Raw genomic sequence first — 24,120 nt, 5'->3', positions numbered from 1 at the left:
GACGAACACAAGCACCCCCAGACCGCCCCCGCCCCCTCCTCGTGTTCTGAAAACATGTGTCTGCGGACATTTTTTTCTTCTCATTAATCGGTGAGGTTGTGAGTTCCTGTAAACAACCTCTGACTGAAAATAAAGCGCATGGCGCCTAATTGCAGCCCCCCAAAAAATCGCGGCGCGCGTTTTTTGTACATTGTGATCTGCGGCGTGCGTGTGCAGGATTGCGCGGCACAGGTTCCCAAGGTGGAGGAACAACTGGTGATATGGAACGCACAACACATACGCATTAAACACAGCCTTCTTTATTCCAGGGCTTTTTTTTTTTTTTTTTTTTTAAGTGTGCCAGCCGTCTGTCGGCTTCCAGACCGACACCATAATGGAGGGATGAGGGGAAGAGGGATGGGTGGAGAGGAAGGATGATGAGGAGGAGGGGAAGGAAAAGAAGGGGGAGGAGGAGGAGGAGGAGGAGGAGAGATGCGCCGCAGCGGAGAGGCGAGAGCTGGAGTCTGAGTGCGCGCTGGGGTGGGAAGGTGCGCTTCCAAGGTCAAAACTGCTCTATTTGATTATGCACAATCCGGTTGGATTTCAAAATAAAATCTACTGAAGGGGCACCCGGCTGGTGCTGCTCACTGAAACGTGTATCGGCCATATGCAAGCCATCCTAATAATACATTATCAATAAACTAATCAATCAAAATTGAGAATGGTGTTATGTTTCCTGTCATTATTCACAGTGCCGCCTAATCAATCAAGTGAGGAGTTTTTAAATTATCCCACCTTTAAATAAAATGTTATTTTTTTCCTAAAACACTTTAATTTTTTCATTATTATTATTATTTTTGGCTCCGGTCTCTCTTCTCCACCCACCAGCAGATGTAGAGTTAAACCTGTGTACGGACTCGGTCGACGCCTTTTCTCGTTTTATCTCGAAAGGAAAACGCCCCGTTTCCTGTTTCACCGAGCGAAATTTGGACCGTGGACAGAATTCACAGCTCCAGCGGCAAGGAAACACACCCGTCAGCAGCGCGCACTGGAGACAAAAAAAAAGGGGCGCATCACGGACAAAGGAAATATGGATGCGCTGGAGAGGATCCACCTCAGCCGGGCTGCACAATGGATGAGCCGCTGCTGTTTCCTTCACCCGGAGACCAATTAGCCCACCTTGATGAGGTGCTGGGATGCAAGATACTGCAAGCTAAAAAGGCGGAAGGCTGCGTTTAATCCGTCTGCGGATCCTGTGAGCTTGCGATGGCTTTGGCAGGGATATGCAACCGGATAGGGAATACTGTGCCTTTTTGTTTTGTGATATTTTCCATATTGTGTGGCCTTTCGTTCGGACAGTTACGCTATACGATCCAGGAAGAACTGGAAAACGGAGCTCTGGTCGGCGATGTGGCGCACGACCTGGGGCTGGATATTCGAAAGCTCGCCACCCGGAAAATTAAGGTAACATCCAACAGCGGCAAGCGCTACGTGATTGTCAACTCCAAGAATGGCAAACTGCTCGTCAACGAGAGGATCGACCGGGAGACTCTGTGCGACCTGGCCAGCACCTGCCTCATCAATCTCGAGGTGGTGCTCGAGAACCCAATGGAGGTGCACTACGTTGAGGTGGAGATCATGGACAGCAACGACAATACGCCGCAGTTCCCCAGAGACGAGTACCAACTGGAGATTATCGAGTCCGCCCTGCCGGGCTCTCGGTACCCGATCGAAAACGCCCAAGATCCGGACGTCGGGTCCAATTCCGTCCGCATGTATCAGCTGAGCACAAACGATCATTTCGCGCTGGTGTCGAACAAACCCTCCCTAAATATGAAGCACATTGAGCTGGTGCTCAAGAAGCCCCTCGACCGCGAGCAGACGCCTTATCACCAGTTAATTCTAAGTGCTGTCGACGGTGGCACGCCGGAGAAGACGGGCACGGCTAAAATCAATGTCCGCGTCCTGGACTCCAATGACAACATCCCGACGTTTGACAACTCCGTGTACAAGGTGAAGCTGCGGGAAAATTCCCCCAAAGACACCCTGGTGATCAAACTGAATGCCACCGACCTGGACGAGGGCACAAACGCCGAGGTGTACTACTCCTTCAGCAGCTACACCCCGGAAAGAGTGAGGCAGATGTTCAGCATGGACACCAACACAGGTGAGATAAGAGTGAGGAGCAACGTGGACTACGAGGAGACCAACTCCTATGAGATGTACATTCAGGCGATGGACAAAGGCCCCGGGGCGGTGGCGTCCCACTGCAAGGTGGTGGTCGAGGTGGTGGACGTCAACGACAACGTCCCTCAGATCGTCCTGTCGTCCCTGTCGAGCCCCGTGAGGGAGGACGCCCGGGCCGACACTGTTGTGGCCCTCATCAGCGTTACCGACCGGGACTCGGGCGCCAACAAGCAGGTGAGCTTGGAGATCCCGGCTGGCCTTCCGTTCAAGATCAAGTCATTCAGAAATTATTACACCCTGGTTACCTCAGCCTTCCTGGACCGTGAGACCACCGATGCCTACAATGTCACTTTGAGTGCCACGGACGGAGGGAACCCGCCGCTCTCCTCCCAGAAGACCATACAGGTGGACGTGGCTGACGTCAACGACAACCCGCCACGCTTCGAGCAGACCTCCTACACGGTGTACGTGGCAGAGAACAACGCCCCGGGCGCCTCTTTATGTACTGTGAAAGCTCAGGACGCAGACATCAAAGAGAATGCGCGCATCACTTACACCGTGCTCAATGACAACAACCACGGCATCCCTGTCACTTCCTATGTGTCCGTGAAGGCCGACACCGGGGAGGCTTACGCCCTGCGAGCCTTCGACTATGAGTCACTGAGAGAGTTCCACTTCCAGGTCAAAGCCCAAGACGGGGGCATTCCTCCGCTCAGCCGCGTCGCTACCGTCTACATCTACGTCATGGATCAGAATGACCATTCACCATTGATAGTAAACCCTCCCGGCAATGGCACGCGCTCATTAGAAACGGTCCAGAAGAACGCCGAGCCCGGTGCCTTGGTGACCAAAGTGGTGGCGTACGACGCGGACGCCGGGCCAAACGCCTGGCTGGTGTACCTGCTGGAGACAGCCACCGACCTGGACCTGTTCAAGGTGCACGAGCACACGGGCGAGATCAGGACCACCCGCAGGATCCTGGAGGACAACTTCACGTCCTTTGCCCTGACTGTCCTAGTGAAGGACCACGGGCAGCCGGCTCTCTCCTCCACTGCCACCATCAACGTGGCCGTGATGGAGGTGCCGCCCAAGGTGGCCCCGGATCCCAAGAGGATCATCCGGCCCCACAGCACACTGCTCTTCTCCAACGTGACCCTCTACCTGATCGTGGCCTTGAGCGCCACCACCTTCGTTTTCCTGGTCACCGTGGTGGTTCTGGCCATCGTCCGTTGCCACGCCTACTGCACCCAGCCGGGGTCCTGCTCCCCGTGCTGTGTGTCACAGAAGCCCCCTCCGGATGGCGGGAGCAGCAGTGTTAGCGCCGGTGCCGTAGGGGGCGTTGGACCCGGCGGACCCGGCGGACAGCCCAACAACAACGTGGTGCTACGCCGGGACCTGAAAGTGGAGCCGCACTACATTGAAGTGCGAGGCAACGGCTCCCTAACAAAGACGTACTGCTACAAGACCTGCCTGACCGCCACCTCAGGCAGTGACACTTTCATGTTCTACAACACAGGACGCCCCATCAGCGGCACCTGGGGCAGCGGCGCCGACCGTTTCTTCACCAGCAACAGCGGTTTTGTGCGCAGACTGAGCATGCCCGACGCCTCGATGCAGATCTGCCCAGAGGTGCGTCATTCATTTTTTATGCTTACCTTTTGGCTGCGTTACTGGAAGGTCATGAGTCAGTGTGTTTGCGCCGCAGTAGATCTGATGAACACATATTTAGTTCTAAACAATGTCAAACCCCTTTTGGGTCCATGTTAAAGGTGACTTTCGTTAAGGTTATTAGATCCAGCAGTATTTTCTCACTGCGGGGTTATGATATTCCTGCAGGCTGCCACCTCCCCCTCCTCCCCCTTCTCCTCCCCCATGTTCAGACCCCACTTGTGGTGTGCACTTGTGCATCCGCACAGCTCCGCTCAGCACTCACACTGCATTAGAGTCAGCCCTGATGCTTTTCAGGGTACCGTGTTGTTTGTGATGATTCAGAGGTTTGTGTCTCACTTTGAGGCTGTCATCACATCCTCACTAAGAACAGGTCACGTAAAGTCTCTTGCTCCTTGCTCTGTCTCCAAGCGAGTGGGGTTTGCCTCTGCGTTTGTGTGATGTGTGTGTGTGTGTGTGTGTGTGTGTGTGTGTGTGCACGTGCGCGTGCCTGTATGTAAGCATGACTGCTTCACTTGTGCCATTGAGGTTATTTGTCTCGAGCGAGGCCGTAGCAGACCAGTCATTGAGACCCACCACTGTGAAGGAACCGCCCATTTACACTCCTTAATGACACTGTGAAGACATTGTTAGAATCGCTATCATGATGCAGCTTAGTGTGTTTTAGTGCCTTTTTCTACACACGGTAATACTGATTTTTTCAGTTCCCCCAAATAATAAATAATAAAGCCCTCTTCTTTTACATTTTTTTTCCTTTTAATTTTAAGACTAAATTCTATTTTAAAAATCCCACATTAAGATTCAATGCAGTTCCATCCCACGTAATGTTAGGATCCCTTTAAGGTTCATGATGAAGGTTCTTCCTCATTATTTAGTTTCCGTGTAAACTAAATAATGAGTAAATATAAGAGCATCGGTGAAAACACACTATAATTAATTAACCACCCTCTTCAGCGTTAAGTATAATTGGAAGTTTTAAATGCGTTGCTCAATCATCCAGAGATATTTTAAAATGCAGCTGCGCATCTTGGCTGTGAATTTTTGCAAAACATATGTAAATGAAACATACAAAAACTTTACCTCAGATTCTGGTCATTCAGCCAGCAACGTTTGAAAATAGAAACTTGTAAGCCTTATATTCCATAGTGTTTGGTAGCACTACCTTGAGCATGTTTGGCAGATGCATTTTTACTACTTGTGATGAAACAGGACATCTGTTCGCCAAGAGGCAACATCAGTAATATTCAAAGATCATCTCAGCACAAACTAGTTAGAAAGGATTTAAAACTCTTTGTATTCTTCATTAATGCGCAAAAGACCACAAACTTACTTGATTTGAAAGAAAATGTATTTATTCATTTCAAATTGATGAGGCACAGTCCCCAACAAGGTCGAGAGGGCATCTCTCTGGATTTACGATCGCGGCCATCAGGTGCCCTCCAGCGTTAGTATGTTAGTGAGGAGAAGATTTCCTACAAAGTCAAGTGCAGCAACAAAAATTAAATTAACCTCCAGCCTCATGTTCCTCAGCCCCGGCAAATTGGGTTTACTCGAGGAGGCCAGGTCTACCAGCACAAAATACTCCCCCCTGAGTTGGACGGAGGTACAGAATGTGCCGTCTTTATCTGGGACACTTGCTGCTGCCTGAGCAGGTCCGTGTCCGGCCCAACATAGCCTCTGCTGCCGTGCAGATGTTCACGGTGCATCTGTTTAGTGCCTATTCATGAAGAAAATCAATAGACGGGCAGGATTAATGGCCATGAAAGACTGGCTCATTAAAAATAGCTTCTGACTAGACTTCTGACCCCGTAGGATTCATAAAATTCGACAGATGAACTGGCTGTTGACTGCGTATTCAGCGAATTACATTTGATAAACATATGTTGCTGGACTTCAAGTTATACATGTTGTTTGCCAGGGTTTTTTTTTTTTTTGAAAGTAAATTCTTCACTTAGTAATTTTTTATTAGAAATTACAGCCAATTTAGTTTCTCCATTATTATTCTCCTACTCAGATTGTTCTGAGAGACTACTCATGTAAGAAGAATGAGGAAACTAACAACACTGTACAGTAAAACCCTCATGTTTACAACATGTTGACCAGTCATCCTCATAGTTGGCCACCTTTTTAGGTGGCTTCACAATAATAGTATGACAGCCACTCACCCAGCTGCTGCAGACCAGAGGAACAGATTGAGGCTGTGTTGGCCATAATTGCTCTTATTTATTGAGTTTTTGGTGGGGGGGAGGGGTTGGGGGGAAGGGGGTAATAATTTACCAGCAGACCCCTGGGAGTTTCTAGCACTCAACCGAGGTTCATCAGTGACAGACGGCTTTACTGTTGTCACACATCGATACACACACACATACACACGGACTCGCACAAGTTGTTCTATACAAACAGTGAAAGGGCAGCATTCACATTTATGGAGCAACTGTCCAAAAACTCATCAGTATGGCTTTGAGTCACTGTCCTGTTTAAAGTACTGCTGTGTGTCTGTGTGTCAATATGTGTGTGTCTGTGTATTTCGTGTGTGTGTGTGTGTGTGTGTGTGTGTGTGTGTGTGTGTGTGTGTGTGTGTGTGTGTGTGATAGAGACTGTGATGGGAAACACGACTGCAGCCTTCCCGAGCCGGGATGTGCATCATGTTTAATTGATGAGGCCATGAGCCCATCCTGCTTCTGCACTGTATCAGATCATACTAATCCCCCTCTCTCTCTCTCCACCCCCACCCCCACTCCCCCCCATCTCTCCCTCTTTCCCTCTCTCTCTTCCTCCTTGCTCACTCAGCCAAAAGCCCCGAATGCTGACTGGCGATATTCTGCATCTTTGAGGGCAGGGGTGCAGAGGTAAGCACTTTCCACCTTCAAACTCTCCCTTAACTTCTGATCAACTGAAAAATGAAAAAGAAAACCAACAACTTACGTCACATCCAGGACGATACTTGTTCCCCTTTACTTCAGGTGCAGTAAGGAATTTGATATGTCACCAATGTTTTCCAACTACAGTTTGTGCCTCTCTGGTCTGTTGTTTGTTCCCATCCAAACGTGGAAAGTCCGAGAGATTAGTTTCAGGAGGAAGCTAAAAGTGGGTACGTTTGAAGCAGGGTCTAAGGAGAGTGAGCGAAACTCTGAAGCTAAATAGGGTGTTTTCAGAAGATTTGTAGAGCTTTTGTGGGGCATTTAATGCTGCAAAGCTGCTCTACTGGAGTCTAGCATGCAGGGGAAAGATAAAGATCTGAAAGCAGGTACTCACAAAGTACTTTTTGAGAAAGGAAAATTTAACCAATTATTTAATTGACAGTCACTTCCTATTTTCCCTAGTGCACATGTATGTTCAATATGTTATGTTAAATCATTTAATAATTTGCTAATGAGGTGTCAGTTCCACCCTTTGAGAGCGCCCTGTCTACCCAACAAAATATCATCAGGCTGCAAACAACCGTCATGTGCTCATTTCTGAAGATCTTTCAACACTATTAGATAATGAGGCTGCCGCACTTAAAATTTAGGATTGACATAAAAAAAAATAAATATATATATATATATATATATATATATATATATATATATATATATATATATATATATTCAATAACATGGGTCCTTTAAAAGTGTGAAAATCTGCAGTGCGACTCTCCAAATCACCATCATCAGAGCGGAGTACTAATGACCCTCAGCCTCCTTAAAAACCCACCCGGCCCTCCACTGCCAGCACCCCGCCCGCTTCCTTTGGGGCTGCGCGGCTCCCATCAGTGAATCTGTGGCGCTCCTCCGCTGCGGTGTAATTCAATATAGGTCATCTACATTCTGAGCATTGCCACCCCGAGTTACAGTCTTGGAGCAGGAAGCATGAAGGACAAATGAGCCGACGATGACCTTTCTCAGATTGGGATCAGATGCACACATGCATCTGAGCGTGTGCACAGACGGCCGCCCAGCGCACACATGTTAGCGTGTATGTGTGTGTGTTTTTCTGTGGGTATTTATATACTTTTGTCCAGTAGTGAGGTTGGTGCAAACAGACAGCAGAGGACATTTTTGGACTGCTGCCCAGTGAATTTACTGCTTGCATGCAACAACTTTTTGTTTTTTGTTTTTTGTGAATGTAGTTCACCTTTTAAAAAAATAAAGCCTTGTGGCATGACCACATCCCAATTTGCTGATTGGAAGATCAATCTAACAGTGGGGGCACAGTGGTGCAAATGATTAATCCAAAACAGGGCCTGATGAGGTTGTCGGGCGTGTTGATAAACTGGTTTGTGTCTTCAAATAATAATGACGATGTGTCTCAGATTGGGATTAAAAGGGAAAAATGGCAGACCGGGGCTCCTCTGACTAATGAGGTACTACACATGTACCCTCATTAGCTTCCCACTGAATATCAGAGATTACCAAAATTAGGGGGACCTGGCAATAATTGGGTTTTGTGAAAATAGATCCTCAGCCCCATCTGACGTAATGATCAGGTTGCAGAAGTTTGTCTAAAATAATATAATTGAGACAATTTGACGTCAGGGCAGCAGCTGGAATAGCAGTGACTAATGACTTTTACCTCCACATGGCTCTAATTTGTACCGATTTTCCGAATTTCATGCTAACAAAGCTCAGTGGTCGGCAGCCTCGCTCTCGTGCTCCATGCGAGTTTGATTTAATTGGAGATCAGTGTTAATTTCTGCGGTGCGCAGGGTATCATAATGTGCATCATGTCATCCTGACATGGATTAACATAAATCATCACCGCAATTTGCCGCTGCCACGTCTGAGATGGCAGCGCCTGTAACGTGCACGGACGCGAAGAGGCTCATATCAGCGCTTAACCCCAACGCGTGCATGCTGTAGTGTATCACTACTCGCGGCGTGCCGCATCAACATTACTGACCCACATTCCCCAGTGCAGTCATTCAGACGAGAAAGCACCAGTCCGGGCAGCGTAGCGCTCCCCTGCACGTTCAACTGCCACCCTTCGAGTGCAAAAGTACACAAAGCAAAACCGCTCAGCATGCAACTCCACCATTTTAGAGCCACTCCATCCACGTTATATGTTGTTGCGTTGCAGCCAGGAAGACACATGAAATCGGTTGGGAAGAAAAGTGGAAAAGGAAGAAAGTTATGAGCCCAGGTTCATGACAGCATGAGGCACCTGCACCTGTGTTGATATTTGAGAGGGTTATATGAGAGGGCTTAAGGGGGTTTCTCACTTAACACAGTTGAATTGGTTCTCTGTGGCCCAGCCCTCCCATTAATGTACTGTTTCTATGGTATGATTATGATAAGATGGCTAGATACCTAGTTTGTGAAAGGAAGTCACTAATGCTAAAATGACAGTTGCGCATACTTTCATATGAGCTTATGTTCATGTTTTTGTAAAAAGTGTTAGCTAATGTCAAGGCTGAGAGAACTCTGTCTGTACATAGCTAGTTAGATGACAAGCTCACTAGCTGAGCTCTCACAAGCCACACCCCATGTATCATCCTCTGTCTATGTGGCATCTGCTATTTTGATTAGATTTGCTGTAGGTTTCATCTTTTTAGCCACTCATTAGCTACATGCACTTAATCTTTGTTGGATCGCTGGCTTTGAAACCTTGGAAATAAATATAGGATCCAGCTAAAGGTTTTGTACTAAACAAAAAAAAAATAGGCATGCTTGTTCATTTGGGTTAGCGTTAGGGTGACATGAAATGAAAAATGCGATGCCAGACTCGTCTCTGTCTCTTGACTGCATCTCCAGACTGATCCAGTGACAACAAAGTGCAGATAAGTGTCCAAATGCATACACTGCAGTGCTCAAAGGCTCTAATATGATTTGCCAGTGGTGGGTGTTCACTGTGAAGCAGCTGCTGTCAGAAAAAGCTATAAAGGCGGTTGGGCTGCTCTCAAACTTCCAGTTTCTCAAATAGAAGACAAAACGAGTTGGAAGAGGGAACAGAGAGACCTGTATTCACTCACAAGGGGACAGTTTAACACAGGCCGGAGAAATGCGTCATGTAATGTGACAGTTCTTTTTTTTTTCTTTCTTTTTCTTTTTAAATTATCTTCATCTCGCTCATCAATTTTTGTTAGTAATTTCAGTCGTTCACCCAGCGTGTGAGGAAATCCATACAAGCATAGAAATTCCGCCCACTCCCAGATTCATCACTGAGTGATTTGTTCATTTTGTGAGTTGGGCCACTGGAAGCCACTGAGTTGAAACAAGAAACCAGAACAGTTCTTTTTCCCACATCGATAACACAGCCATTGACTTGACATATGTATATATATATATATATATATATATATATATATATATACAGGTGCAGTTAGAATAGCCATTGCACAATCGTGAAATATTTTCTTTTTTCTTCTTTGTGGTTAGCTAGTCAGCGGTAATGGGGACTAGTCAGTGAGCAAGTTAATAGAAATGGGGAATTGTGACTAACGAGTCAGTAAAAAAACGAGTCAAGCTTGGATATTTTTTGGATTTTGTTGATATTTTTATGTATACATGTTCGGTAACTGGTGTCCAAAAACGTAGTTTCGCATTATTTTAACAATAAACTCCAGTGTGGGAAGCCCTGTTGTGCTAAATGTCCAATATTTTACACTTTTGCAGCAGAGCTAAGATGGCTTAAATCAGAGCCCTTGCTTAGTTGAGATACAAACCGAACATGATATATGATATACCCCAGTGCTGCACTGGACTAAGACTAAGACTAAGACTCCATCTTATCATTTGCACTGTATGAGGAAACCCGTTGTGCCAGAATAGGTGCAACTTGAAGCTGCAACTGCTCTCTGTTCATGGTCGCTGCATCTTTGCAAGCTTGAGAGAGCCGCACGCCTGGAGCAAGAGAGGGTGACTTGGTTGTAATTCAGCCGTGAAATTATCAATGTATAGATCAGGCGCTTTGGATGGTTGGATGAGAGTGCCGCGTTGGTTTTGGATAGTGGGATTTCCAAGGGTCTTATGACCATCTCGGATGTAGAGCATTGCATCATTACAACAACAAGAACAGTAACAAAAAGAGCCGAAAGAAATCATCACAGCCTTTGCTTTTGACTTGCTGGTTTTGACTGAGTTCTGTGTTCTGTGCCTTCCAGTTCGGTCCACATGGAGGAGGCTTCCATGATGCAAGGAGCTCAAGGGATGTTGGTCCAGAACTGGCCCACCGTGTCCAGCGCCGCAGGTGAGTAGAAGACCCTCAGTTAGAGACCCGAGTACAACTGAATCATGTCTGCAAGCGAAAGACGACGGATGCTGTCAGCTGTGAACGCACATCAGTAACCAAACGCGACAAGAAAACAAAGGGTGACTTCACAATGTTTGAATGCTAAAGCAGGTTGATGGCAAGTGTGTTGAAATGTCTTTAACTTTTAATAATAGGGTTATATGTGAATAGGGCAGGTTAGCAGGGTGGAGTTGAGCCATTTTAAAGCTGAACCTATAAACTCCAGATGCATGAAAGAGTGTCATGAACTTCACAGAGGATTCATTCTGTGGTTAAGGCCCATGTTGGACATCGACGACTTCCATGGAGGCACCTGTTCCACAGCTGCGGCTTTGAGAACGGTCGCCCGCTGAGCATCTTCGCCATCGCAACATTCCCGTGCAATTGTGGTTCAGTAAGAGTTGAGCCGAGGTGCCAGAAAGCCTCAGTGGGGGGAGGGGGCTGTGCAGAGCCGCTCTTAGACCAGCGTGGCAGCTGAAAGACTCGACAACAGCAACGTGCTCGCACACAAACGTCGTTGCAACTGGGAGTTTTCGCACTCCAAGAGTCTGCGACAGAAAGAAAGAATTTTAACAACGGTGTTTTGGAACATTGTGTTCTCCTCTTCCACTCAACTCCAGCTCCACAGGCAGTGGCTTTTGGGTTGTGTTTCTTTTTTTCTGGGAATTAAAAACATGTGAGGAGACCCGAGGGTGAAGGGCAGCGTCACAGTCAGTCGTGACAGATTTTGACCTCCTGTCTGTTAGCTTCTCTGCGTCTTTAGTTGGAAAGGACGATGCTGGCAGTGTTTTTGTTTTTTCTCCGAGCAGACGGAGAGTTGCCTCTCTGGCGGCGGTGCAGAGACCCAATCGAACGCACGGCCCCGCTGCAGACTTATCAGGAGGGGAGGGGAGGGCTGTTGCATTCATTTGTTCGTGGCGCCCTAATCAGGCGTGCGGCTGGGTGATACTCCTCCCTGTGCGCGACTCAGGCGGCTTATTTTTGCACCTTTTTCCTCGCCCGCGGTGATTGTTGCCGTGGTTGGGAAGTCGGCCGATGTGCTGCGATGCATTCAAATGCGGCGCGGTCGGCCAGAGTGTTTCTCTCTGCGCAAGGGGCCCCTGGTGCAGACGAGGAGACATTTGTCTGAAGCCAAAAGGGGGAAGCGGAGACGTATTATTGGAGAGCCAGTAATATTAACCCCGAGCTGCTTCTGTCCTCTTGTTACATTTTCTTTTCTTCCACTCACAGTCTGCTTGTCTTCCACCGCAGACTGCAATATATGTCCCGCACCTCGGCGGAATTGGCACAGTCATGCCTGGGAGGGAGCAGAATTGGCACAGGACATTTCGTAATGCTCAAGTAAAAGGGTTCTAGTTTGTGGCAAGATATACTTAAGAGTTTATCTCTGAGTCATGCGGCCTTCCTTTTGTGGACTAAACTGAATCGCATCAAACTAATGAGGTGAGTTTAGTGGAAAAAACAACCAGTCCTTTCTGAAGCAACCACAGCAGGTTTTCTTTCCCTTCAAGGACAATTGAGTTGGATGGAAATTGTGACTTTTTTCCTTGTTTATGGAAGATGATATTTTTCTTTCAGACTATGGGGTTCAAAGGGTGTCTGGCAGTTTTAAAAAGGGTGTGGGGGAAGTCTTAAAGAGTTTAAGGGGGTTCTGGGTGGGGGGGGGCATAGAGGTGTTGGGGGATGGAGGAAGAGAAAGGTTAAGAGGATTGGCAGGTTCCTGCAGTAGTGTTGTTGCTAGGGAACGCCATGTGACCCGTTGCCTGGCAACACTGTCTAACGGAGGGAGACTGCTGCAGCGGCCGCGCCCTCCGAGGCAGTTTCCATGGCAACTGGTCAAATCTCTGAATGGAAGATTTAGAAGGCGCCGTCGCGAGCCCGTAAGGAAGAGGGGACTCGGCGAGGGGCAGGTGGTCTGAGGGACCAGGAGGGTGCTCGCTCGCTCGCTAGCTCGGGCGGGTGGGCTGGAAAACAATGCAGCACGCCGCTTGCACTCGACACACCCGGCAATTGCGGCAGTGTTTGTTTTCGCAACACGTACGACAGATTTGTGCACGTGCTGCGAGACAGCTTCGGGACTGACTGGAGATGGAACTTCATCCCGGACTAGACGGGGACATAAGGCGCCCTCTCTGTCAAAATGTGGGACATCAGGTTACGGCAAATGAGGCTTCCGACGCCCACATATCTGCGCCAGGTGTCATGGCAACCTCCTCGGAAGGAGCCGCACTGACCTGCTTACCAGCGCTCATGCGATAATCCCCCTCAGACGAGCACTCGCTGTTGAAATATGGGCTAATATGAAGCAATGGCAGAATCGCAAATAATCCTCAGCGTCAGCGAGCGGGCGAGCGATCGTGGAGTGGAAGGGAGCTCTCTGCAGAGTCGCACTGCCATGAATTATTTATCTTTTCACATGGACCTACACACATACACACACACACACACATACACAAACTCAGGAACAGGGAATATATGGAGTTATTACCTGGGTTTGATTGCAGAGTGCACCAGGACGTCCTGGGACGTTCACATCGCCCACTTGATTAGATGCTGCACAGGCGCTTGACATCTTGTCTCGAGGCTGGTCAAGTGTGGAAAAACAACAGACGCACTGTCACACTAAAAAATAATGTGAAATAATCCAGGAGGACGTTATTAAGGTTGTTTTAACTACTAATAGTCAATCAGATTCTGTGTCAATGGGTTGGGGTCCCAGTTCATGTCCCCCACTGCAGTTTCTCCAACTAACTAAACCTTATACATCACATGTTCCCCTCCTCACCTGTGGTGGCGCTGTGTTGCAGAAATACTGAATTATAGAATGAGACAAACATTGAACAAGAAATCCTGCTTCTCTATTGGTTAATTCAGCTCAACTCGTTACATGCACGTCCGTTTTGGTTGTGTTCACCCATAATGCCCTGCGTTGCAGTCCACTTCCTTAAGCAGACTGTGGTAGTATTATAAATATAGCATGACTATATAACAATACGAAAATACAATACATGAAGCCCTGCGATGAACTGGCGACTTGTCCAGGGTGTGACCCTGCCTTCGCCCTATGACAGCTGGCATTGGCTCCTCAAAGCCCAGCAACCCTGAGTTCAGAGAAAGCGGCTGCAGAAGATGAATGAACGATTAATATATCAATATTTTATTGTATTCACTGTAACACAAAGTCTAATACAAAGGAGAGAGTGCAGCTGACTTTTTGGTGAACTCTGTCATGCCCCCCAGAGCCAAAAAGGCTTTTTTTGTGAATGTGTGTCAGCATTTCGTTACTGAGCCCAAGTGTGGCTGCAAATATGGCGTCAAATGAGCAAAATGCGTAAAAGGACCTGCAAAAAAATAAATGAAATAAAACCAAAATCCTAAAAATGTTGCAAAAGCCTCCCTTTGACAGTAGTGCCAGGTAGCAGGAGATAGTGGCAGCCTGTCCGCTCGGTAAAATGGAGGTGCATTGTGCACAGCGGCATAATAAACTGGAATGCTGCCTTGATAAATGCCACCACATCCAGCCTCACATTATTTCGCGCCTCTCCTTTAACTCACCGGCTGTCTTCTGGTGTTTATTTTAAGCGCGCCTGTCCTCCTCCGCGCAGGAAATGTGTCTTCCCCGCCTCAACCATCGGGAGCTGTTGAATAGGAGTTATTTTAAAATGCCAGAGCCTCTTCCTGGGTTTTAATACCCAGATTAAATACAAACAGACTGGGCCATACCGTCAAATGTCATAATCCTTAAAAACATAAAAAAATAAATAACAAAAAAGGCAGATGTGCCGCACCGCTTTAACCCTGTGAAGATAAGACTATAACACGCTGACGCCGAATAATCACATAACAAGATCAATTACGCTGGCCAATTTAAAAAGATAATGTATGAGGATTTTTGTAAACTGATGCAAGAAATTGAAAGGGAGGCGGAGAAAAATCTTGAAGTTCCTATGACGTCGCGGCTGCACATTGTTTATTCATTGGGGTCCTTTACCCACTAATTATTTAATGTGGGCTAAAAATAAGGTCCCCTATTTAAAGCACATTGAGAAGAAATTATTTATGTGTGCCTGTCACAAAGAACTGTAGACGCCGAAATGGACGTATGCATGTGTTAATCTAGAACTGTTACCAATACCATCTTCAACACCAGTTTCTAGGAAAAAGGGACATCAAAATATCATTTCACTAAATTGATATAGTTCACATAATAACTTCATGGCATATAAATTTAGAAGACTAAACGTGTAAAAACTAAACAACTGATTGGACAAAAATTCTATCAGATTGTTTATGGCTAGTTTTGCCAGGCGCTGCGGGAAGCAATATTATTTAGCTGTGCTGAGCCCGTCCGCCAATTCAATCTTTCTGTGTCATTCTTTGTTCTCCTTATTAACGTGAAAATGTCATTGAGTTCAGATAAAACTGCCCCCCCGCCACTGTGTCTAATCTCTCTTGCAGGTAGGGTCACAGTAGCTTCCTGCCTTTCTTCTTGTTCTTCTTCTGTGGTTTTTAGGGACAGCTAGCGTCAGTGGCATCACATCAAGGCTGCTCGAACAGGCTTTTTTATTGGCTGGGTCGTGCACTTTTGAATGTACGTGTGATTCATTTCTTAAACTGCCAGGTTATATGCCGTCCAGATCACTTTTCCCTCATATTGTCCCGCTCATCCAGTCCAGGATAGTGAGACAACTATGCATTGCCTTTTAATTCTATACACACCTGTCCATACCACTGTGGCGCAGCCTCTCTGCTAACTGAGCTCATCGTGCTGGTGTCCTGGGAGCACTGCGCACATGGACAGTATTTCCAAATAGTGTACTTCCCAACGGGTTGGTGCATGGATGAGACCATTTCAGCTCTCCAGCGATGTCATAAATAGCCGGCAAAGACGAAATCAAACAGATTCTTTTTTGCAAGGGCCTGTTTGATCTAAATAAAATCCAGACGGAAAGTAGGTCATCGCAGAGGGAACTGGTGTGGGCTTGAGAGCACCGTGTCTGTGAAACACGCCCACCCCATCCTCCCTGCTGCCGTCCTCCCCCCTCCTCCTCCCCCCCCTCTCTGCTCTCTCTGTCTCCCTATCTCATTTGACATCCTCCCTTTCTCTCCGTTCTATCTTTAACCTCTTGACCTTAATAGCAACGTATTTCTTTCACTTTAGATCATTCCCTTTCTACATCGAAAAGGATTTTTTCTTTGTTTTCCACACGTCTTATATATTTGCCGTATTTCTGAGTCCATTTCGCCACTTCCTCTCTGCTCCGCTTCCCTGTCACGTACGCGCTGGAGCGCGAGCGGCTGAGTCTCCATCTCAGGGCCCGCTGTGACAGCGGTATTAATCTGCCGCCATCATCCGCAGACAAATCGCGTTGCCAAGTTTAACGTCCCCGTGGTTTAAAAGGTTTATTCCCCTCCAGTCTTCCCTCCTGTGGTCTGAGCCGAACGGCTGCCCTGAAAATGTCTGCTCCCCCGTGGCCACTGCTGCGTCGCCGAGCTATTGCTCTGCACGCTTTTGCTTGGTTTCAATTATTCCTGACATGTCAGATTTCATGAACGTCGTATGGACCATCATCTGAGTAAGTCTCAGGAAGGAGCCAAGTGCGTGACAAGCGCGATGAGTAGTTTCTGGGAAAGTCTTTGCTGTGGATGTTTTGGCGCATAGAAGTTGTACTCGGTAGATCCTGCGCGCCCTGGGTGAGCGCGAGTCGATGCGTGCATGTCGCATGCTGAGATATTCACACATTCATGTGTTATGTGGGAAAATCTGCAAGTGAGGCTGTTTGAGCTGTAGCAGTACAGTCAAGAAATGGACAGATGATGGAAGGATTGTTGGAAGGTTTCTATCAGAATAAACTCAAAAAGACTCATAATGTTTTAATCACCGCCACTCATGTCGGGTGACATGGGTGACGGATACCTACCCAATCAGAAGGCTTCAGGATCCATCATGTGTTCAACAAATATCCCACCACCACCAACTGGGCCTCTGACATGACCCAGAGCTGAGTGATAAGAACAAAGACGGGAAACATTGGCTTGTCTAATTCTGTGATATGCAAATTCTATCCATTTCCACCCACAAAGGCGAGTTTTAACCCATTTAACACAGTTTCTGGGTTAAGTGCAGAAAACAAGTGTCACTGTGCTTACATATGTATATATATATATATATATATATATATATATATATATATATATATATATATATATATATACATATATACATATATACATATATATATATATATATATATATATATATATATATATATATATATACATATATACATATATATATATATATATATATATATATATATATATACATATATATATATATATATACATATACATATATATATATATATATATATATATATATATATACATATATATATATATATACATATATATATATATATACATATATATGCACATACATACATAACTACAGACACACAAACACACACACACACACACACACACACACATACATACATATAAATTTCTGGGTAAAGAGAAGCTTTTGTGCCCTGACTGTGCCTTCTTTCTTTGTGCTAAGCTAACAAGCTGCAGGCTGTGGTTTATACTCTACAAATCACACAAAGCCTAATCTAATTTTTGGCAAGGAAGCGATTAAATATTGTTCCCAAATAAGCCCCTCCTTTATGGAGCAGAGTGATATAAATGGTTATCGGAGAAGGGGCAATTTTTCATGTGATTTCTCACTTTTCCCCACCTTGTTCTTTTGTTGTTGTTGTTTTTTTTTTATTAATTCCCTGTGTAGATGGAGAAGGAGGTGGGGAGCTGTCACCTCCAGTGGGCGCTGGAGTCAACAGCAACAGCTGGCACTTCAGATATGGCGCCGCCCAGGGCTACGGCCCCCCTCAGCCCCTCAAGCCTGGGGAGCTTCCTCCCGAGGCCTTCATCATCCCGGGATCGCCAGCCATCATCTCCATCCGCCACGACTCCGGCCCCGTGGACGACAAGGGTGACTTCATAAGCTTCGGCAAGAAGGACGAGGCCAAGAAGAAGAAAAAGAAGAAGAAGGACAAGAAGGACAAGAAGGATAAAGGAAAGGATGACGGTGGGGACGACTAGAGGAGACGGAGTGATTTGAAAACAGAGCTACCAAACCGACAAACATCCCACAAAACCCAAAAGCCAGACAAAAAAAGGTCAAATGCATACTGTAGAATCAAGGGAGCTTCCTCGTATTTTATTGACACAGACATTGTGCAGCGGCCAAATCATGATTCGACCCGGCCTGGGTCTTTGTAAATCAATGTTTCTCGATCTTTCTCCGGCCATTTGGCCCACAAGGTTTGGCTGGTGAAAGGTTCATTGTAGGCAAAAAGTTCTCTGTAGACAGACTTCACATCACGGCTGGACCAAATTCGAACAGACACAATCTTACTAAACCACCCGCAGCCTATTGTTTGCTAAATAAAAATGAGAGACACTCAATAAGGAGGACTATTTGTATCTGAGCAATGCCAGCTGAAGCTGCCCTTGCTGGCATCTCTGTCTTAACGCAGCCCACTCCCGCTTTCTTTTTATTTTTCACCTAGTTTCAGGTGAAACCAGAGCCAAACTGAGGAAATTTACAATGAGAGGCTTTTATTGTCAATAACATGGAGGCCTTGTAGAATTCAGAAAATGTGGTCTTTTGTATTAAAAAGAAAAGAAAACCAAATGAAAAAGTAACAACAAATGGTATATGTACCAGGAGAACAAATAGCACCAGAGGAAACGATAGAGGTCTACACTCAAATTTTAAAAAAATCGAAGGAAAAAAAAAAAAAAATGCTGTTTCACTGTAACATGGACCTGCACTGGGTTGCACCAACTATGCGCAAGTTTGTTTCCAGGTTTGGGATTAAAGTAATCGTGGCTCTGTTATTGCTAGTTAATTTATGATTAGCGAGTCACCAAATTGGATCTTGCCACTGGTACTATTGGGGTTTTACATCAGTAGTTAGAACCGATTAGAAGAGTGACCAATCAGTAGCTCACTCATGGGTACAAACCACAAGGACTTGTAATTAGAAAGATTGGCATTTAATTCATGGTTGGACTGTGGGGAGAACCTGCTGTGAAGGGACTTCTGCACGTTTTCACCTATTTTGTACAATACGTACGTAGACCCAGTTTTGGGTGAGTTACTTTAAAAAAGAAAAAAAAAAGATTATATGACTCGTTAGTGTCGATTTGGGGGTAATGACAATATTCCTGTACTACTTAGAATTATAATTCATTACGCTACCTTTGAGTTATATTTCGGATGATTTCGCCAAAATAATTGCTTAAGTATGACGGGTTATTTTAAAATGCTAATGTGTAATTTATTGCAGCTTGTCCTAGATCCAGAAGAGGGCGATGTGGTTGCATAATGACTGCATAGGCCCTCTCGCAAATTATGATTCTGTAGCTATGAAAAAAGACACAGCTAGCACCAATCGCATTGTGCCAATACAGTGCTATTTCTTATAACGATAGTTCCGTTGTAACATTAAACCCAGGTGTACAATTCCAGCAACAGGAAACATTCTTTAACATGTGGAATTTTTACAGTGTCTGAAAACAGACGCGGAATTGTGAAAAAAAAAAATCTACCTTACAAATGTTGTGATGCTCAGAAAATGGGTGAAAACGTCCAAAAGTCTCAGTCCCGCTGTCGCTCAAGGTACATCATGGCATGGACAAAAAAAAGGAACAAAAAAAAAATAGAGAGAATCCTAATTTACTGTTAGTGAGTGCAATTATGTGACTTTGTATCATTTGCACCTGCTTTCTTGCTTGCTTAACTATTTAGTTGTTACTTAAGATTGCGTGACGGATTATTGTGGTGTTACCGCTTGTGTTTTAGCAAAGCGTTAAGTGCAGGATATCGGGGCTTCTTGGGAACTAAAAAAAAAAACATGCAGCTGATGCAACCGGAAACCTTTCCCCCGACCTGGAGCCTTGTCCGGCGCCGGTCGACGAGGGGTCTCCTTCCCATCCAGCCTGACGCAAAGATAGTGTACAGCGACGCTGACTCTGTCTGCCTCCTGCTCACACATACATACAGGCAAATTTGCTCTGTTACATGCAGACATACATATACACATACATATATATATATATATGAACATACACACAGACACAATACACACACGCAGACTTGTGCAAACTCCAAGACTGAAGGCCAGTGCCATCCTCGATATGGGAGTGTATTATATGGCTGGGATGCAGGGAACGCGGTTCGTTGCTTCTTTTCTGTTCAAAGCTGATCCCTCTACTTGTGTCTGAATGTTAAGTAGTCGTACTTCAAGCCTTGCGCCGCTGCCTCTACCGCTTCAGTGCTTGCCCGCTTGCCTGTTTCCTTCCTCTGCTCCCGTTTCCCTCAAAATCAACGCGGCCGGGTGTGACACGTCCCTCTCACGTCTCTTTCGGCGAGCCAGAAACATTTTGTACATTCCTGCACGCGTACGCACTGAACTCGTGCTGCGTCTTCTGCATTGGACTCGACGTCGACGTGGAGCTCGGCCGCTTCAGATGGCGTCTCCTCCGATTGATCGACTCTGTACCCGAAATGCGTCGTGAGGATGCATGACAGACAAGCAGGAATCTGGTGGAGAATGAAACGTTGCGGCGGGATGAGATGAGATACAGTGGACGAAGCAACGTACTTTGTAGTGTAAATCGAGAAATCGGGCGACACGTTCAACTTTCTCGTTAGCTTTTCCTGCGCGTCGGCCGTTAGCGAGGGGTTGGTCAGGCAGGCTCGTCCTGAAGCCACTTACACTCAACCACTCACTAAGGATGGGAAGAGGCTGCCGCTCGGCGTGGTCAGGGGGCAGGGGAGGAGTAGGGACCACTTAAGGGTTGATGGAGGTGAAGCGCACACTCACTGTCGCTGTTGTTCATCGTGCATCGTTAGCCTAGTTTCCGTCTCAGTGCGAAGCCATTCTTTTAAAAGTTTGCCGAAATAAAATTATTGCAGTGCGTTTTGAGCGTTTTAGGGTTGGATGGATTAACCGCAGTGGAAGATGGTGTAGCAGGCAACAAAATGTCGATACTAGGGTAACATCTGGACATGGAAAGGTTCATTTTAGCAAACATGGGCCGGTCACGTCAAGTCGCTGTCAGTGTAAAAAGCAGTTGTGTGAACTGTGTTTGCTGCCTGAGCAAATGTGTTTCCGTCAGAAGCTAAAGGCGCAACATTTCTGGGGGGAAATTAGATGGGTATTTTTGATGGTTGTCAAAAATGGGGCATTTTCTGTTGCCCTTTTCTGATGCAATTATCCAAAACAGGCATAAAAACAAGGAGATGGAAACAGCTGAGGGTAACACAGTTGGCGGGTAAAAGAGTTTAAAAAAAGGATGAATAATCTTAACTGTGAACATCTTTAAACCTGCAAATGCTGGTCAAGAACCAAGCTGCAGAGGGCAAAATGTCAGAGTAGCGGAAGTGTTCAGTGTCTCACCTCTCAAATCTCACCTCAGTGTACCTGTCAGTCACCTTAGGGCCATGTAGGTGCTGCTATCAGCCTCCGTCCTCCTCGCCCTCCTTGCCGTGCACACGTCTCCCTCCCCCCTGTGTCTCATCCTTCAGGTGTTCCTGTGCTGTCAGATCACCAAGTGGCTGTTTGCATGTTATACGCAAAAGGAAACAGATACTATATAGATACTATATATACATAGAAATGTTTTTCCACCGGGAAAACGTGTACCGGAACACATATAGCTCGGGTACACGTTCCCGAAAGACAGTACACATCAAAAAGACCCGCGTCCATCCACACGCAAGCACACATACACACACAAACACACAGTACATACATAATACATATACTCTATTGCAAACAGTAACTTGTGGAGAAAAAAGTTAAAAGAATCACATTTTTTATGCTGTTGAAAATAAATTTAATCTTCTAGATATACATAATGCTATTGTGTTATACTATGAGATGTTCTCTCTCTATCTCTGTCTCTCTCTCTCTCTCTCTCTCTCTTTTACCCCCTGTTTTACGACGCTCATGGTTTTCAAAAGTGAGAGTCGAACCCCTTCAAGTTTGTGTTGAGCTTTGAGGTGACGAGCGAACAAAACACTGTTGTGAAATCAAGTCATTTACTCACCCTCCATTGCCATCTCGCCCCCCCTCGCCTTGTAGAGTATAAAAAAAAACTCAAAATGGGAAAAAAAAGTATAAAAAGTGCAAAAAAATGCTGAAAAAAATAAATTTGATGTACTTCTCTGCTTGTGTATAGTGAATGTTGCTCAGTCTCTGGGTGTGGCGTCGAGTGGCACACATCAGTGGACTGTGACAGTGCAGATCTGTTAATAACTTTTACTTCTTTCTTTTTTTTCTTTTTGTACACCTGCTTCATCATTGTAAAGGTGATAATAGTGGTTCTTATGAGTTCCTCAATCTGGTAATGTGTTTTGTTAATAAGTCACAAATAAAGATTTTTTTCTTAAATACATAAACACCTCGGCTGCAGCCTGGCTTGATTCTGTCCAACGCTGGCGTTAATCTGCTGTGAGAAGAGCTTCTCGCTTGTTTTTGGCCTCCTGCCTGCATCCTCTCTTCTTTTCCTCACTAGCAGGGGATTTTCTTTTCTTCTGTTTCTTTCTTTCTTTCTTCACTCGTCGGTTATTTGTTGGCGCCAGCGCCTAGTTTTTGGGACTGCATGTCAAAATTAATCAAAGACAGAGCTTGGAAAGCATCCTGTGGTTTAATTCACTGACAATCTCATTCCAGCTATTAAAGGAACATGACTTGCCCCTGCATTAACATCCTCATTTAACTTTTTTTTTTTTTTTTTAGTAAGTACTTTAACAAAACAAACAAACAGAAAACAGACAAACAACAAGGCAGATAACAATGCTGTGCAATCTCATTGCCTACAAAAGCAACAGAGGGAACTATCCAAACAACACAAAGCAACTAATGGGGGGAAGGCGCTATAAACAGCACAAATGATTAAATGTTGCCTCATAATTAAAATGGAAAAATTCATTCAAAAACTCCCAAAAGGAATATTCAAGATGGCGGGGATTCAAAAAAAAAAAAAAAAAAAAAAAAAGGTGGTGCGGTTACATCCTGTTTGTGTTCCGAGTTCATCTCTGCTTTATTCAGAACAAAGGGGCCTCCAGTCCGCGCATGTACGGGACGTGAGCGCCATCTGTCTGTCGAGTGGAATGATTTATTCTTCCCCTCTTGTCCGTCGCTCCATTTTCCTCATGAGACTACAGTGCCTCCTTCTGACGGTTTGGAGGAGCTGCCAGTGGAAAGCTCGTGTCGACTTTTTGAATGCGTTGTGTTCTTATATCAACGTAATGAAATGTGTAATCATGACTAGATACGGGTCACGTTCCTCAGTGAGTGTGTGTGTGTGTGTGTGTGTGTGTGTGTGTGTGAGTGCCGTCTTCTTAATATCCTACAGGTGTGTACAAATCCTAATGACGTCATGCGACAGCTGGTCATGAGAGGAGCATGAACGGGGCAAACGGGTTCACCCAGTGGCACGAGGTGAGTTAGGACGACGGTGTTTACCAGTGATTTAAAGTATTCAATGTGGAATCAACAGTTACCACTTTTGATTCAAATCATCATTGCACTTTTTGTTTTGGGTTTGTTCATATTTTTTTCTTTCATGTTTCGTTTTTATCTTGTTTGCTGTAATTGTCCCTCAATTCCCAAACACCTTTGGGATTTTTGTTTTTTATTATCACTGAAACAATGAAAATTCAAAATCTCAATGAGCATAATGCTGTAGTAATATATTTTTTTAAAAAAGTTGATAAAAATAAAAAAGTATAAAAGTTGTGGGTATACATAAAGGCAAGGGCAAAATTCACATTCAATACAAAACAGTGCAACGACATTGGTTGTGAAAATATAACAGCTGCCCTAATTAGCAACAGTTACAATGATTATTTATGTTTCCTCATGGTTAATACATTCGTGTGTAAACGCTCTTTCACTTGTGACGGCTTCAGGGCCTCTTACCTGCTTTCTAGTTGGTATTAAGCTATCTGGGAGTTGCTCATCAGAAGAGATGGCCAACACCTGAGTTGGTGACAGTGCA

At 45.5% G+C, this 24,120-nt stretch overlaps 1 protein-coding gene across 1 annotated transcript; it reads left to right on the top strand.

Moving 5' to 3' along the window:
* The first annotated feature begins 963 nt into the window (after positions 1-963).
* Positions 964-22,516, top strand: LOC142884562 (protocadherin alpha-C2-like). The gene is made up of 4 exons (XM_076020281.1): positions 964-3,795; positions 6,625-6,683; positions 10,916-11,001; positions 17,831-22,516. Exons 1-4 carry the CDS (start codon positions 1,246-1,248, stop codon positions 18,142-18,144), a joined length of 3,009 nt encoding a protein of 1,002 aa, XP_075876396.1. The 5' UTR covers positions 964-1,245; the 3' UTR covers positions 18,145-22,516.
* Positions 22,517-24,120: the final 1,604 nt, after the last annotated feature.

The sequence above is a fragment of the Nelusetta ayraudi genome, unplaced genomic scaffold (genome assembly GCF_046127955.1).
Source record: "Nelusetta ayraudi isolate G7.1 ecotype Tasmania unplaced genomic scaffold, CSIRO-AGI_Nayr_v1 ptg000011l, whole genome shotgun sequence".
Lineage (NCBI taxonomy): Eukaryota > Metazoa > Chordata > Actinopteri > Tetraodontiformes > Monacanthidae > Nelusetta > Nelusetta ayraudi.
The sequence above is the reverse complement of the archived record's forward strand: the minus strand, read 5'-3'. Positions and strand labels throughout refer to the sequence as shown.

Excerpts from the sequence above, each read along its gene's own strand:
- LOC142884562 (XM_076020281.1), top strand. The coding sequence starts at position 1,246 with ATGGCTTTGGCAGGGATATGCAACCGGATAGGGAATACTGTGCCTTTT. Across the intron at positions 3,796-6,624 it reads CGATGCAGATCTGCCCAGAG|CCAAAAGCCCCGAATGCTGA; the intron begins GTGCGTCATTCA and ends TTGCTCACTCAG. Across the intron at positions 11,002-17,830 it reads CACCGTGTCCAGCGCCGCAG|ATGGAGAAGGAGGTGGGGAG; the intron begins GTGAGTAGAAGA and ends TTCCCTGTGTAG.